The sequence below is a fragment of the Dicentrarchus labrax genome, unplaced genomic scaffold (assembly GCF_905237075.1).
Source record: "Dicentrarchus labrax unplaced genomic scaffold, dlabrax2021, whole genome shotgun sequence".
In the NCBI taxonomy this organism is placed as follows: domain Eukaryota; kingdom Metazoa; phylum Chordata; class Actinopteri; family Moronidae; genus Dicentrarchus; species Dicentrarchus labrax.
This window is the reverse complement of record NW_026136704.1, coordinates 7,612,943-7,629,780: the sequence shown is the minus strand read 5'-3', so window position 1 is coordinate 7,629,780 and position 16,838 is coordinate 7,612,943. Positions and strand designations below refer to the sequence as shown.

General features: G+C 40.8%; 2 protein-coding genes across 4 annotated transcripts; both read right to left on the bottom strand.

Annotated features, from left to right (window-relative positions):
• Positions 1–489: 489 nt before the first annotated feature.
• On the bottom strand, positions 490–5,033 carry tekt1 (tektin 1). Its single transcript, XM_051399578.1, has 8 exons — positions 4,926–5,033; positions 4,381–4,611; positions 4,117–4,282; positions 3,632–3,760; positions 3,362–3,508; positions 2,955–3,180; positions 1,281–1,477; positions 490–978 (listed from the first exon to the last, which is right to left on the bottom strand). The coding sequence occupies exons 2-8, from the start codon at positions 4,544–4,546 to the stop codon at positions 819–821; spliced, it is 1,191 nt and encodes a 396-aa protein (XP_051255538.1). The 5' UTR covers positions 4,547–4,611; positions 4,926–5,033; the 3' UTR covers positions 490–818.
• A 182-nt stretch (positions 5,034–5,215) lies between these two features.
• On the bottom strand, positions 5,216–16,666 carry inpp5ka (inositol polyphosphate-5-phosphatase Ka). Of its 3 annotated transcripts, XM_051399577.1 has the most exons (14): positions 16,572–16,666; positions 16,117–16,210; positions 13,575–13,679; positions 13,375–13,483; positions 13,073–13,189; positions 12,426–12,601; positions 12,158–12,269; positions 11,895–12,004; positions 11,739–11,765; positions 9,223–9,442; positions 8,115–8,252; positions 7,948–8,031; positions 7,763–7,867; positions 5,216–7,623 (listed from the first exon to the last, which is right to left on the bottom strand). In XM_051399577.1, the coding sequence occupies exons 2-14, from the start codon at positions 16,200–16,202 to the stop codon at positions 7,528–7,530; spliced, it is 1,485 nt and encodes a 494-aa protein (XP_051255537.1). In that variant the 5' UTR covers positions 16,203–16,210; positions 16,572–16,666; the 3' UTR covers positions 5,216–7,527. The 3 variants fall into 3 exon arrangements, with proteins under 3 accessions (XP_051255537.1, XP_051255535.1, XP_051255536.1); XM_051399575.1 differs by lacking the exons at positions 16,117–16,210; positions 16,572–16,666 and adding an exon at positions 14,238–16,102; XM_051399576.1 differs by lacking the exons at positions 11,739–11,765; positions 16,117–16,210; positions 16,572–16,666 and adding an exon at positions 14,238–16,100.
• Between the last annotated feature and the right edge of the window lie 172 nt (positions 16,667–16,838).

Here is a 16,838-nt window from a genome sequence, read left to right as displayed (position 1 = left end):
ACATGGTGAAAGTTTGTGTTTAATAGTATTCATGTAATTTAGGTAATGTTATTGGCATTATGTTTTGCCATTTGAGGTATATTGTATTATGAACTATGTAAAATATAATTAAAATATATATATTTAATTCAAAATGAAATATTCAGAAGTAATTGTTTCTTATTGAAGTGTCAGGTCTGTTACTCTTGAGTCTAGGTAAACAAATAATGAACAAGCTAGTATTAGTTTTGTTGGTTGGTTCAGTTTGCTGCGGAACAGTAATTTAATTAATTATATCATTATTTATAGCTAATTATTAGGTGTATTATTAGTGATAGCTAATCTCTACATAAGAACTAGTTTGTGTGGTGCAACCCATTTTAATTAAGCTCCACTCAGTGAAGACAACAGCTGGTGCTCCTGGTCATCTTTTCACTGGTTGAGGAAGATTGTTACACAGATTATCTGTCTCATGTTCTACTGTAAAGATACAGTGAAAGTTTCAGCAAATAGTTACCTACTGCAGCTTTAATAGAACAACAAAGATAAATAATCAATTCTACCACAGCTCATTTTAGAATAAAAATGAAAGCTTTTGTATATTAAGTAAATTTAAGCCTTTCATGAGTAGCTCAGTGTAACACACACAGTGTAACCATCACTCACAGTTTCATACAGCTCTCACACTTAAGACCTTAGAGTGAAGTGAAGAAAACACTATTTGAAACTTTGAAAATGTGAAAGAGAACTAGTAGATTCACACATAATATTTTGAAGTGAATTTTATATAGGTGTATTTTGAAAGAAATACTATGTAGACCCCTGCAGTTGCTGACTGTTCAGAAGTTATGTATGATGATGGGCTCCCTGTGCTGGGCGCAGATGACCTCGTCAATGTAGAGAGAGTTGGCCTTGATCTCGATGTTTTTCTGCAGCTCCAGCTGGCAGCGAACCAGAGCCCTCTGCTCCTTCTCTGACTGGGCCACTGCCTCACGCAGTCTGACAGTACAGAGATAAAGAGATGTCACATGATGCCAAATGGTTGTGTAATATATAGAACAATACATCAGCCAACATGGGAAGAACTGTGGTAAGAAAACAGAAACTCTACACACAGTCCCTGTAAACCAGCTGTTTGTAGGTATTTTATGTGCATCTTAATATTTTTTACCGTTTCATAAAAATAAAAAAAAGAACATGATTTGTCTGCTGGGATGGACTCAGCCCCCCACGACCTTCCTAAGGATAAACATGTGTTGCCCTGTCCCTCCACATGAGTAGCGAGTGTATCCTGGCCTTACTTGCTGATTTGAAAGGCGAGCTGCTGGACCTCGGCCAGGAGCCGGGACTGTGCTGGATCGTGGCATTGCTCTTTGGCAGGCCGCTGGCGGCGCAAAGCCAGCCGGGCCTGGGCCAAACCCAGAGCATGTTCATTCTCTGTGACTGCCACTTGGAGATCCCCACTGATCCTCTGCTGGCTGGCAAACTCTAACAGAATCTGGAGGGGACAGAGGTGTCACACCAGGGTCAGTCTGTATTTTCACTAAATAGTAAATGAGCAGGAACATTAAATCAGCACTAAACCGTTCTGTACATGTTCAAAATAAATGCTGATCTGAGAATGAAGTATATAGGAACTATTACTTGAAAATTAGCAACAGATATTTACAAGTTTTTGTCCCAGGATGATGAACTTTTAGACTGAAGTTTGAAGGTTTCCTTGCAAAAGAATCCCAAGACTTCAATATTGGGAGTAATCCCTGAACATTGTACATATTCATATATCCCTGAAGATTCTTTCGGTTATCATGCAACTCTAAGCCAGTGGTTCCCAACCTTTTTCCTTAAGGGGACCCCTTTTAAAACTAATGGCCCCTGACTATGTGACATCATTTATGGATATTTCATATTATATTGAAAACTGTACAATGAACCCAAACAGTAAACTCAATAACTGCAACAAGTTTGTGTAAAACAAGTGATTGGATTAATTTTGAGCAGATTATTTCCTGTAAATAGTGATAAGAGAGAGTGTATTTTTATAATTTAACAATCATACAGACTTAATCGGCTTATTGTTTGGTCAATTCAGTGTTTTCTTGTCCCTGGCACTTGGCCATTGTTCTATCAGACAATTTACTTTACGTTTACTTTTCTTCACAGAAGTGAACCCAATGCTGACACATAGGGCCTAATGTGTATATTTTTTAAGTTTTCTTACATGCCTGAAAATCAAGAAGTCTTCACGACCCCTGTGAAGCTTTGGCGACCCCTAGTGGGGGTCCCGACCCGCAAATTTGGAACCACTGCTCTAATCTAAGCTATTATGAATCCACTCACTCTTTATTATTCACTCACCTGTATTTCTCTTTTAATACATTTATTTCTTACTTTTTCTCATTTCTTGTTTTTTATTTATGCAAAAAAGTATATATTATTTTTAACACAACATTAATGAAAAAAACAAAACAGTAACTACAGATTATCCACACACCTCGTCGACAGATTTCTTTAGAACTTCTTTCTAACAACAAAATAGAGCCAGAAAACACCACGACTGGATACAATACCACAAGGAATAAATGTTTTTTTGTGATTTGGGTTTGCCATTGGTGATTTTTGTGATTGGGTATGTGTGATTGTTTGATCTTAGTTATTAGTTACACCCACAGTCAGAGGCACATTCTTCCTCTTCTAAGTATTCATTGTCTCTTGGCAGTGGAAATGCCTCTTAAACAGCATTTAAACCACATGCTAATAAAGCAATATTATTATCTACTCCAGTGTGATCAAATAGTCCATTAAGAGAACATTAATCACATTATTCCACTGTTCATCCTTAATGAAAGTATCATCTGTGGCCAGCTAGTATTCAGATTTTAGACTTCAATAAATCAAACCAAATCTTCTCTCTCTCGCTTTTACTACATCTGCCTCCCACTGCCCGACTTTGTTTCTCTTCACGTCTGCCCTACCTTGGCCAGCTGATCCTCCATCTGGCTCTTGGCAGACTTGATCTCCTGGACGTTCTGCTGAAAGGCTGCCGTTGTGGCCTGGAACTGCTTCTGCATGTCAGCGGACGTCTGCTCCAGGAGAGCCTCCACCAGGGCCCGCAGGGACAGAGAGTTGTTCTTCTGCTGCTCTGCTTTGGCTATGTTGATGTCCGAGATGTTCTCCCACTGCTTTGGAGTCACTGTCAAGCTGAGAGAGAGGGAGGTGATAAAAAAAAAAAAAAAACATTTAAAGAAAATTAAAAAAAACTTGTGAGGACCTTGAACTAACAATATTCTAAAGAGAATATGATGGAGCCCATCCAAGCATACGCACTGGCAATGACTTCAAATCCTGTCTTCACGGAGCTAACAAGAACACGGTCGCTCACCTAGGCAGAACAGTTTTGGTGTTTTTGGACTGCTGCAGGTTCTCGATGGAATGGGTGGTCATCGAGGCACAGAAGTTGTCGATGCACTGAGCCTCATATTTCTCCTTCAGATCCTTCTCTAGCTGGTACTTGGCTGATCGGTTTAATCTGAAACACAAAGCAACATGTTTTCTCTTAGTATTTACTGGCAGCCGTATCCAGCGATTTGATTTTCCTTCCAGGTTTGAAGACAGCAAACATTAGAAAATCCAAAAGGTCTGTGTCCCTCACCGTATCTGCTCAGTGGTCTGCTCTATTACACGCTGCAGAAGGGAAGCCACTCCCTCAATAGCCTCCCTCTCCTTCAGCAGCTCTCTGTCCACCTCGTCATGCAGCCTCTCAGAAGGGAGACGTTTCATTCTGCAGGCCAGAGAACAAAATGAGCACCTTTCACATAAATAAACACAAAGTAACTCTAATATAACCTGTGTCCAACAATGCTTTTCAAAGATCATTTGGATCTGAAAATGGATGATGGATGTCACATAAATGCTTTCAACTTATAGAGGGAAGCAGGAATTTCTCACTTTAAAGTGTTTTGTTTTTTCCTTTATAGTTTTATATGTATGCTTCACTGTAAGAGAAGATGGTGTTGAAAGTTTAGATTAATCTAAAAGACAGAACACATGTGAGTAGCAAGAGAAGTTTCAAACTTAAAATAGCTAAATATAATGCATTTTTCTTGACTGTTCAAAATCATCATTTCCCAGCCTAACCTCTCCTCCAGACAGAGGACGGTGACTCTCAGAGGGTCTTTGCAGGCCTCCAGGGCTTTCTCCACTCTGCTCTGCAACGCTATGAGGACATCAATATCCAGAATAATCTCCTCCAACTTCAGCTCCAACTCCTTCTTCAGAAACTGGATGTCTCTGACCCTCTGATCTGAACAGCAGAAGAAAACAGAAAAAACACCTCTGCAGTCTTTGCAACATCACCCTTTGTAATTAACACTGACTGATATTATTTGTTCTCCTACTTACCTAGTTGCTTGTTATCATTGTTTTGCAAGCGTTTGCAGCTTTTGTCAGCTTCAGAGATCAGCCTCATACATTCGGCTCTGAAGAGCTCAGAGTGGTTCCTCATAACCTCAATGTTCACTAAGTTGGGTCCACCACCCAGATGGGGATTGCGACCTGGGACAGACATCGTTCTCCACTGGTGGTCCCTCACTGAGAGTGCAGGCAGGTAGGCAGAAGAAATGTGGCGGAGAACTGAAACCACGTCAAAACCAAAGGGAAAAGCTTATTAGACTACCGGTATACAGGCTGTACCATCCTGTGCAAGTGTTTGCTGAATGGAACAAGTCTTGGACAGCACTGAGAAACTGTTGGCTTAGTATACCTGAAGCACTTGCGCTTGTTAGCTCGACCCAAAGCTAACCTAACGCAGTTAGCTGTTAACATTAGCTAACTTAACTGTATTGGTTTGAGTTGACATGAGAGACTGTGCTGTTTGTCCCTAGCGTTGTAACGTTACCCACAAATAACCATTATAGCAAAATAACAAGTACTGTCATCGACCATACCTTGTTCTGTGCGGGTTTAAAGCCCCAAATGTAGCTAGTTAGCTGTCACTATTGACGTCCTCTGCCTCTAGCGCCACTTAAAATGTAACAAAACAAACGGTTACTATGGCAACGGCTGACACGTTATATGCTGACGCGGTCATTATTTTCTGGAGCTGCCGTCAATCAATCGACTGACGTCATTGTACACAGTTACTGCTGACTCAGCCTCAGCCAGCTTTTCTACTCCTCACGACTAATGATAAACTTCATACTGTTAGAATGAGAACAGACTCAAACCACACGAACAATGAAGTGAGACTTTTCTTTAATATTTGCATTTGCAAAGCTATAAATCTGTTACAGTACATTACATTTCATTATTTGAGAAAATAAGTCACTTTTTAGTAAAAAAAAAAAAAAAAAAAGTGATATAAATTGGCTGATATAATTGATTCCAGCAAGCCAATAACATTCAGATCTTTGTGTATGTGAAAGTTTAGAACAGTAATATTTCAAATCAATATGAACAAGAAGAGGCTATGTTACAATAAATAATCGGATGAATATTAATGATACATATGGTATCACAACTGAGCAGCATAATACAGTACACTAAATGTAAAGCAACAAGCATTTCAGAGGCACTTGCTGAATCCATATTGTTCAAACAAAAACAACAAGAGTTTCTCAATACACACTAATAATAACAACATGGCAACCTATTATGAATTATCAATAAACAGTGCACATATCTTCATATTCTCTATTTTGCCGTGAAATCACAATCAGTAATAAAAGGGAATGGTTCATATATATTTTGTTTTAACTGCAAGGTGCTGGTGGGCTAATGAGATAGCAAAGCCACAAGCAATCTGCTTCACACAAAAGTCAAAGTTATATCATATAGCTATGTTTTCAAGTATCCAGGAACAACCTAAGTATATGAAAATACTGTGAGCAGAAAATCTAAATGCAAACTCTTCCTATAGCAGTCCATTGACAACACTAAGTGATATATTCTGTGACGCCTATGAATATTTTCATTAAAATACAAAATATTTAAAACCACAAATAGATCCATCTTACATCCTACAGCAATGCTTTCGGGACAGTACAGAGATTAAGATCAGTCCCGTATGAATGAGAATAAGGAAGAGGAGAGGAAGAAGGACAGAGTCAGATTATCTTCTGTTGTTAAAGCAACAGTTTGAGTTTGAAAGAGTTTCAATTTGTCATTATCTTACTTTACCCCCCATGTCTGTAGGACCACCAAACACACAAAGTAACTATTGAACTACTATTAAAACTACTGAAAACTGGGCCAAATTTGAACAGTCTGCAAAATACAGCATAAAATGCCCAGAACATTTCTCCAAAAACTGCATAATACAAATGTGTTGCAGAAAAACGTTTTTTTCCCATTTTATCCTTTATCCTCTTCACTTACCATGCTCTGGTTACTTACAGTGCAAGTGAGAGGTAGGACAGTGTTATTTCTGTCAGAGCTGTGATTGAGCCACTGTATGTTTAGTGGTCGTACGAACGTCAACAGAGTTTTAGTTGACATGGGTTGGCTGACTATTGTCTCTAAAAGTTCTGAAAGAAAGGAACACGTTTTTTAATCAAAGCTTTATGTCAGACGGAAATGAACAAATGGAAAATATAGCTAAATATGAACTGAAGGCATTTCCTGCCTAAGTTCCTGCTCCAGCATGAGCAGGCAAGTTAGTCGTATATATATCCACAGACTGGCTTCAAGGATATCAAATCTCATATTTGGTATCCTTGAAGCCAGTCTGTGGATATAGACTATGAAGATTGATTTGCTCGTGTTTCACGCAAACACAACATGGCCAATGAGCTTTGCTAATCTTGCAGTTCCCTTTACATCATTATAGCAGTCAGGTGAAGTTTGAAGGGTGTTTTCACCCTTTTAAACAAATTTAAAATATTCGGAATTCCAGCTTTTCGTTCAGCCGCATCACTGCAGCTGTAAGAGCAACTTCAGCATTAAAATGTGGAGTTTACACAAATATTTAGATCCGTTAACACAACCTGAAACGGAGAGCTTCCTTTCATCGACTGATCGCACAAAGCAGCAGGTACTGTTTCAGATCCTACAACATACTTCACCTTCTGTTCAATCAATATGTCTAACCTGTTACCTCCCATCCCTCACTAACCAAACATACAACATTCAAAGCCTTTTATCATATTCACACAATATAGTAAGTAATTGTAAGTTGTATTATAGTTTAGGCCAAAACATAAAGCTGGCACTTCTTTGCTCAATGTAAGGCCAAATTTCCATTCTGAGGACACTTTTTTAAGTCAGGTGATGAAGGATTGCTCATAGCTTTAGCTTTGCATGACTTCAAGTTAACATATGAAGAGCAAATGTGAATGTAGAGACCGGTTGTAAAAAAAACTAATAGCCACACTGGTAGCATTAGAGAGGTCAGTGAGGATGTGAAACAGCATGAACAGACAGTGCTTCCTAATCTGCTGCTTCGGTCGCAAGTTAGGTAACACAGTAATTAAAAGCCTTGTTGTGGTTCAGGCAATCTGGGCCCAAACTGATCCATGTCTACGTCATACCACATCGGTGATTCCAGATCCATTACTTGAAAAGGTCGTCACTTGCTATGGTTTTGTCAAGTCCATTGATCCTCTCAGGCAGCAAGCCTTCTTCAATGGCTACCTTGGACTCATGGACCTAAAAGAGAGACCAGCAGATCACACTGGTGCCTATTTACATGCCTGACCATTTCAATCCGTTTCAAATTGTTAAAAATGATGAAGGGGAAAATGAATGTCTATGAGTGGATTAATCATGGTATGTGCTTAGTACTGACCTTGAAGGGTTCACTAATTCCAATGATGCACTGCAGAGTATTACTGTAGTAGCACAGTACACACTCTCCTCCGCGCACTGGGATTTCCTCTTTACCAACGTATACCTACAAAAACAGAGACACATTTATATGATATGTGAGCTTTTCTCTGGATGTGTCAAACTCATTGGTGCAACAGTTACCACCTGTATGATTTCTTCATTGAAGGCCACTTCGTCGTCTTTGACCCACGTGTAGGTGATGTAGTCCGACACACTGGTGAATCCCACCTGAATTTCACACACACATTCAAGACTGTCATACTGAAATACATTTCAATTGCAAAACAGTAAACGGCTGTTGTTTGTCCGACCTTATAGAGTCCGATCCAGTCCCATGTGCTGGAGGGGAACGGCTGCAGAGGGCTGTAGAGAACCATGGCATCAATGTCTGCACTCCAGTCGCCCTCTGCCTGCAGACGCACCAGAGGAGTCCTGTTCATCTTCCTCAGCTAGATGGATGGAGAAATAAACACATGATGAATGATCTTAGCTTTTGAAGGGAAATGTGATACAAATGATTATGGAAATGGCAGATCTTTTTGTGTTTAAAGGGCAAATCCTATCATTAAAATTTATTTAGCGGCCCCAGACCAACAAACAGCAATGCACTGTGTGTTCTGACACCTTTCTATCAGAACCAGCATTCACTTTGTTTGAGCTACAGTAGCTCTTCTGTTGGGTGGGACCACACCCGCCAGCCTTTACTCCCCACGTACATCAGTGAGCCTTGGCCGCCCATGACCCTGTCTCCGGTTCACCGATTTTACTTCCCTGGACCCTTTTATAGGTAACGACCACTGCAGACCGGGAACACCCCACAAGAGCTGCAGTGTTGGATATGCTCTAACCCAGTCGTCTAGCCATCACAGTTTGGCCCTTGTCAAAGTTGCTCAAATCCTCACGCTGTACAACACATCAACTTTGAGGACAAAATGTCCACTTGCTGCCTAATATATCCCACCCACTGACAGGAGCCATGATAACCAGATACAGTTATTTACTGTCATATTCACCTGTCAGTGCTCATAATGTTATGGCTGATCGGTTTACATACTGAATGGCACTTCAGTTGAGAAACATTGATGCTTTCTGGTGGACGAACAATGTAATGGACATGGGTTTCTATTCTACTGCTTGCCTATTTCCAGTGCATGGTACAGCTCAGTTTGACTCAACTCAACTTTTTTGGTGCAACCTCAATCAAAGTTATGAGTGAGCTGAGAAAAATACTAAAAAATGTTTTACTATTAAAAAAAGGCTCAGTAACACCCATATTTCTGCACTGTAGCTTTTAGAAAACATTACATAACATTACTGAGAGAGAGAGAGAGAGAGAGAGAGAGAGAGAGAGAGAGAGAGAGAGCGAGAGAGATTAACTGTGGTTAACAGTATCTGTGTCACGCAGTCACTGTTTCTCACCTCCAGTGTGAAGACTCCCATGACAGGCTTGTGGTCACTAACGCAGTACTCCATGTTGCTGGTGTACAAGTCCTGTCTGATCTTCAGAGGATACTCCTCATCCTCTTCCAGCTGCCTGACCTTCTTTGCATCCAGTCCATCTTGCTCGTCGGGGGGCGGGGCTTTGGGTCGGAGCCGCCACAGAATCCTGTCGGTCCAGGCAGGTTTACGTTTCTTGCCGCTGGACAGGTGGTTACAGACGATGGACGGACAGAGAGGAGAGAGAGAGAGACGTACTTTAGTCAGGAGACAAACTCTTTATAACAAAAATCCGTATAATACAGTATCTATTTCACAGCAGCGTTAATGATGGGGTCACATGAAAGCATTATGCATTTTTCCAACTATATCTCATGCCTTTCACAAGCCTTTCTGCAATCATCAGGCACCCGTCATTACATACTCGTTTTAGTAGCAGCAGCCCTCTGACCACCTCATAATCAGACTAAACTGTCATTTTGTTTCACTTCACTTTTGAGCCAACACAGAAGGTTCCTAGAAGCAGTTAACTTTAACAAAAATATTCCAGTTGTTGAGCTGCATCAATTTCATCCACCATAGCTACCTGCTACTTTTGTAGTCATTGTCTTTGCAGTGATTTAGAGGTTTGGAACCAGGCTACTGTCCGGCCACTCTGCCATACATTCAAGAGTTGCAAGTTCAACTAAATGTACCATAAACTGCAGGTTTTTGCAGTAATCTATAATAAAATATCAGACAATGTGTCACAAATTGTAATTGCAACAAGTGTTGTGGGCCTCAGTGCACCTGTAAATACATCCAGTACAACAGGTAGTCAGTCAGTTCATTCAGTTTGTTCATGTAAATATAAAAGTATTACATTCCATCCTATAAGCTGCTACTTTGTGTCATGGAATTAAATATTTGAGATATCCCTAAAGATTCATAAAGACATTCTTTCAAATGATGTCTAAAAATGCGTGACCAGTGTGAAGGAATTTTAGCAGCACCTAGTGGTGTAACTGCAGATTGCAATGGTGGAAAATGTTTTTCACTCAAACTGTTCCTCATAGGTGGAAACAAATCTTGAACCATCTCTAATGTCCCATTACAGAGACCACCTGTTAGCCATCATGGCTTCTGGTAGCAGAGGGTTGAAGGTTTTAATATCAAACTTCCCCCCACATTTTCAGTGGCGACTAACCTTTACATCTAGCATTTAGAACACTGTAATGATCAAATAAAGTAAACTTAATAAGTAAACTTCAATGCAGAGTTGTACAGTCATACAGTAGATGTTGTCAGCTGGGTGATATCTAGTTATAATCCAACACACACATATTGAATTATCCATCTGTATTACCAAAACATCTATTTCTGGCCATGCTTGTTAGCTGTTATGTAGCAGCTGTTGTGGGACCCAGAGAGGTTTACACACTGGCTTTTATATAAACAAGCTTTGAGCCCAGTAGGATGGTATGACACAGTGCAGGTTAAATGCAGGTTAATATGGACTACTGATACTTTGCCATTAGATAAAAGGTACGCTGTGAAGTTTTTTGTCAACAGTTATATTTACATTCAGTATTTACTCATACGAATGTGTTGAATGTGGGGATCTACTCATAAAAACATTGGTCCACAGTAGCGCTCGTGGTCAAAAGCTCCACAGGGTACCTTTAACAGCAACAGTTCCCAAAACAACAGGTCTGTGAGCTCAGACAATATGTAAAATAAACAAGCATTTCAGTCTTTTCTTTGCTCAGACAATCTGATACTTGTCTTGAAAAGACCGTCAGTCCCACCTGCTTGTTTGTTTGATTTGCAGTAGGTTACAGATGAAGATAATCGTCATTAAGTGAGACGTGGTAAGAAGTGTTTCAGACAAAATCAGGCTGGAGTGTGGAGTCTTTGGGCGTGGGCGTGTTTATTTGTGCTATCGGTGCTCCCTCTCCTCACTCAGTCTCTCTCTCTCTCTCTCTGGAATAAACTGATACAAACCAAAAGGAGCTTCTTGCTATTGCTATTTTGCAGCATAGCCAGACACAGACGTCGAAGCTGGGTACACAAAATAAACCAAGCAAGAGCACAACTGGGAAAGAACCATTGTTTGGTCCATAAACTCCATCTGGATGTCAGTGATATTCCAGACTGACCGTGGAGCAGACGACCGGTCTGATTGGCCACTGCAGCGTGACATGTGTTTCTCCAAAAGCTGATCCTGTTTGAACTTTTCTGCTGCAGGTCGCTGCATTTTTGGCACCCATGTGGCCCCTACCGCCCAGCATAAATGCACTACCACCATTGACCATGAATGGGACGAGGGGGGTTTTTGCCACAGCGCCTGATTCGGTCTGAATCGTTACTATACTACATAAAAGAGTGGATACTACTTTTAGCATCTTGTTAAAAGTAGCATGCATGTACATACTGAAGTGCAGCTAGGTTGATTAAAAAGGGGGTGACATGACATATTAAAAGGGAGATGTGGACACAAATGTGTTTTAAACTCTTACTTAAAGCCAAACCATGTCCTGTAGAGCCTGTGAAGTTGAAAAATATATAGAAATTTCGTACTTTAAGAGGCAAGAACTGTAAATGAAAAGTATGATTACGATTACTTAGGATTGATTATGATGATGATTTCTTGTGTGCTACTTGGAAACAGTTACCTGCTGTCATAAGTATCAGAGTTTAAGTCAAACTTGTATGTGGGTTGAAAGTCCAGAGGCCCTTCCTCAAACTCCTGGAGTCTCTGCTCTTTCTTCTTCATCATGGTCAGCTGAAAACGACAACACACTTCATAACCTCAGAAAACTTAAACAAACACAGTAATGTACTGTGAGTAATATTTTGGTTTCTCATGCTGTGCTGGGAGCCAGGACTGTCATGTGAACAGGAGTTAGTTATGCTGTAAACAGATGAAGTGTCAAACCTGGTCTTTGCTCCACAGCAGGTTGTAGGTTTGATTGTTGATACACGAGCGGACGAAGTGCATGCCGTGGTCCTGAATTCGGAAGTTGAGGTCTCCAAACCAGAACACCAGCCTGGACCGGGGAACAGAGGAAGGAGGAAGGACAGCAAGAGTTAAATGAGAAATATGAGAAAAAACTGACTGACTTGGTACAGATGCACTGCGATGAATGTTGTATTTTTAAAATATCTGAGTAAACTGGAGAGTTGTTTTCTGCACATCTACTCACCTGTGGTCAGCAATCCTTGGAGCCTTTTTGCCGTCAAAGATCTGCGTGTCCATGATGTACTCAAACTCATCCACTCTCTCTGTGGCGTATTTCATATGAGCGGCCAAGTGACAGTTCAGGAAACAGAGCAGGTGGCCATAGAAAGACAGACGGATAGACACGCCACCTTTGTTACCCTGAGAGACAAACAGGAAGACATAAGAAACAGAGGAAGCGTAAGTCCTGTAGAACTTGTCTCTGCATTTGTTTTTATGCTTTTACACTAAAAACTGAAAAAAAGACAAACTGATTAACATATAACAAGTGCAGAAAGATTTCATGAGCTATTTGGGACATTTTGAACAAGGTGTCAAAGATTTACTTCTGCTTCTGTAGTCAAGCAGGATGTGTTTTGCCATCCCTTACTCAAAGGGGAACCATATAGGTGGCTTCAGAGGGAAATTAAAAAATACTTAAAATGTAACAAATCTGAAAGAAGTGAGCTCTGCAGCCTGTTCCCTCACCAAACTGTTGGTGGTTGAGTGACATTTTGGGTAATGGTGGCAGCAGGTATTGGCAAGGAAGAAGAGTTCGTAGAATAAGACAGAAGACGGAGTGCAATGTTAAATCTCTAGTACTCTATTAATGCGTATGTGTGTATTTCTCACCCAGTAACCGAAAATGCCGGTGCGTGTGTACTGGGCCTGGATGTCCCTGATGAAGGGGACGTGCTCCATTTTGGAGAAGAAGAGCAGCAGCAGACCCTGCATTCTAATGGATGACACCTGAAATACACCCACACAAAGTGAATACTGCACAACGTAGTACTAGCCATCAAGGATTCTCAGTTACCGATAAGAAAAAGAAAAAAAATGACACTTTTGACTTTAGACTTGTTAACATGTGAAATTGGGTGTCACCTCTAATGTGTGTCTGCACATGTATGGGCGTGGTTTTAGAAGATTTGTACCTTAACGTATTTCCGTGGTGCCAAGGTGGACATGAACATATGACTCCATGGGTCATCAAATACAGTGTCCGACAGGAATCTCAAAGGCCCTGAGTACACTTCCTGCAAACTAACACAGACACATACAATTCTCTAAAATGTCAGTCACACAACGAAACAGCAGACGGCATCAATCAAGTCACATTCCCTGTACCACCTACCCGATGACGTAGAGGTCCGGGCTCTTCGGGGAGTTCAGATGGAGAAGCAAGGACACGTCATCAGGAGGATCAACTGTGGCCACGTTCCACGTCACCATGTGCAGCCTGGGGGCATGGAAGAAGGAAAAATGTGTGTAGCACCTAACAAATAATATACAGTATACGTCTGAAACCAAGCCATACTTTGAACTTTACAATCAAAGAGCTTGTTTCAGTGTGGCAAAAACCAAAGATGAGCACATCATCCAATTGTAAAAGCTGTTACAGTAAAGGCACTGTGCTTCTACCACAAGCAGGTCGGGTCACACATAAAGAGAACAGTCATTCTTTTACTCAAACTTGCCGCAGCCATAATTTTGAGATTTCTGTGTTCAGCTACAACTGAAACAACTGAAAATGTATGACAAATATGAAAGTCAAAAGACAACATTGAGCTGGAGGGTATCAGTTAGCAAGAATCAAGAGAGTCTTTTGTTGGCCAGTGATAGAGCAGTTCATTGAGCCCACATGGGAAAAGTCCATGATGCAGGTTAAAGAAAACAGAGGAAAAGGGTAAAAAGCTGAATAAAAGGGAGAGAGAGGAACATTATTCTTGTAAAAAAAAAAAAAGAGATGCAACTCTCCAGCTTCAGCACACAGACAAGACAAGCGAAGAGGTGACACCTGAAACTGTCTTTTTTCGGCTTGTTGGCTCTCTTGCCACAGATGAGGAAAGCGTTGTCCAGGGTTTTGACCACTTTGTCATGCAGCTCATTTTTGGGGTCCAAATCATCCACGCAGGTCATCAGCTGGTTGAGCCGATGCCTCAGAGCCAGCTTGCTGCCCGTCGACTGGGTGTCACCACTGCATAGACTGTCGGAGCGGTCGCGCCCTATGGTGCCTAGCAGCCGACTGATTTCATCCATTCTGGCTCAAAGGCTTAAATGCAGCAGGGTCGGCTGTCGTCTTGAAAGACTGAGTGTTGAAGTTGCAAAATACAAACGCGAATAAAGTATTCCCTAAAAGACCAAGAATTGTTGGCAGTGTAGAACAAAAATATCCAAATTTGACTATTTCAAGTATGTTTGAATTGCATAAAAAGAATCAAATGAGGAACAGTCCGACGTTATGGTTGCTTCTGCAAAATCAAACCACTGAGTGAAGTGAGGAAAGTCCTGGTTCAAGGACCAGCTCCAGAATCAGACTGAGTAATTAGAGAATTGGTTAAGTTGTCTACAAGCCCTCTTTGTGCACTAAAAACTCCGTATAATCGCATTGTAAAATGTTTCAACATGAGGCCTATTACAAAAATTGGGAAACCAACTTGCGTGAACATAAAAACTCTTTCCATTTGCAAGCTGTTCCTCAGGCAGGATGACAACACGTTGTTTTTTCTTCAAATCCACATCAAGTGTGTATTGTTGAGCAACCTAATCCACCTGCCAGAATGCAGACAGATTTGTAGACTGGCAAACACTCAACTGTGTTTAGTCTTGAAGAACAATCAGCCCTAAATGAGGTTAATAATTATGCTTCCAGGAAAGCCACACAAAGAGTTAGTCAACTACTGATCCTAAAGCTCTAATGAAATAACTGCAGCTGTTAACTTAAAGGCCATATATAGAAGAGACAAGAAGTGAGAAATAATGCTGACACTGTAACGCCTGCCTTTCTGGTCAAACTTGGACAATGTCATCTCTGTCCAAAGAAGGCAACTGGCTACAAGAAAAACACAACATAGTGTCCATGGGGAGATATCTTGAGCAGCTTGAAAAATCACTCTTTTTTTTTTGTATTATACAAATAGTTCCAAACACAACCTGGTCTCTATTTCACTTCCCATCACACTGAGCCCACAATCATAATAACATGGTTCCCACTTTGTGATTGGGCTTCTTAACTGTTTTAATTACACTGATTTCATTGGTATGACTATAATCAGTTCCCCTACATTACAGAAGGAAGACATTTAGCATATATATCACAAAATGCAATGGGAGCTTTTGGTTAAGCAGTCACCACCTGCACCTCAACCAAACAGCACAGAGCCAGAGGCTACAATCTCCCACTGGCACAGCAGAAAAGACCACAGGAGTCAAATTAAACACCAGGAAGTACTCCTTGACAAATCATTTAATACTGGCAACACAGAAGCAGTTTCTAACCACATGCCATTGCTTTTATGAGCAGTAACCATTTTATGGCTGTGACAGTACAACTGCGCAGGAATTGTAGTGTGATCTAGTATTTATCCACTTGTACAGAAGCTCATTATACTTATAACAAATCCTATTTCACAGGCATATTGTATGTAACTCCAACTGTGCTGTAGCTGGATGTTGTGCATATCCAGATGAGTCTGATTAATGTAAATGTCTCAAGCCAAGGTCCATTCATAAATCTGCCATTTTGCTGCTACTGCTTATTGGCAACACGTCTGATATTGCTTGTACATCCTTTTAATACTGTGATAAATCCTGGAATGTAAATTGATAGTTTTCGTCAGTGAGGGTGTATTTGATGTACAACGCTAAAGAAAACGCGGATGCACCAATGGTCCAACCTGAAGCTGTCTCCGTCGTAGTTTCCCTTCCTCAAGCTGAGGTCTGGCAGCTGGCCGTCGGACTGCTCCCCATTCTCCTCCATCATCCCCACACCTGGAAGGCAATGAGGCACACCCACAACAACTTACACTATAGGTAAACGCGTTATAGGTGCATTAACAGTTAGTAAAGCACTGTTAGCGAACAACTTCAGCCCCTAACGTTACTTTGACACAGGGCTGAAGGTTAACTACACAGTGTGTCTAACATATTTGATCTCTGGCTGTAGCAGACTCGCTTATTACATGTTTTTGTGACGTTGACTTTATCGAGCTAACTGCACATAGCTAACATCTCAGAGCTGTCCTCCCTGGTAATGTAACACTGCGCAGCTAGCTAACAAACCTAACGCTAAAACAAGCTTCACACTCGAACAAACAACATGTCTGACTGAGGGTGTTTTATCGCATACTACCTAGGCTTTAGTAGTAGTTGTTTTCGTTGTTTGTCCACTTGCAGAGAGGCGTACAGTAGAGCAGCACAGTACAGTAGCTTGTGTTGTTGTTCCCGCCCCTTATCCGGAAGAAGTTATTTGCTTCAAAATAAAAGCGCACAATTTGTCACATTTGTGACAAGAAAAAAAAAACCGGTTCACACTTGGTTAAAACGCTCAGCTATAATTACATTTTCTATAAAGTACTTCTCTAATATATTGTTTATCCATCCATATTCTGTGACTATA

What these genes read in the sequence shown, in the direction of transcription:
- inpp5ka (XM_051399575.1), bottom strand. Translation starts at nt 14,479, where the DNA reads ATGGATGAAATCAGTCGGCTGCTAGGCACCATAGGGCGCGACCGCTCC. An exon ending in TCAATGAAGAAATCATACAG is followed by an intron (nt 7,868 to 7,947) that starts GTGGTAACTGTT and finishes CTGTTTTTGTAG; the next exon opens with GTATACGTTGGTAAAGAGGA. An exon ending in GAATTAGTGAACCCTTCAAG is followed by an intron (nt 7,624 to 7,762) that starts GTCAGTACTAAG and finishes TCTCTCTTTTAG; the next exon opens with GTCCATGAGTCCAAGGTAGC.
- tekt1 (XM_051399578.1), bottom strand. Translation starts at nt 4,546, where the DNA reads ATGTCTGTCCCAGGTCGCAATCCCCATCTGGGTGGTGGACCCAACTTA. An exon ending in TGGAGGATCAGCTGGCCAAG is followed by an intron (nt 1,478 to 2,954) that starts GTAGGGCAGACG and finishes TGTCCCCTCCAG; the next exon opens with ATTCTGTTAGAGTTTGCCAG. An exon ending in CTCGCCTTTCAAATCAGCAA is followed by an intron (nt 979 to 1,280) that starts GTAAGGCCAGGA and finishes CTGTACTGTCAG; the next exon opens with ACTGCGTGAGGCAGTGGCCC.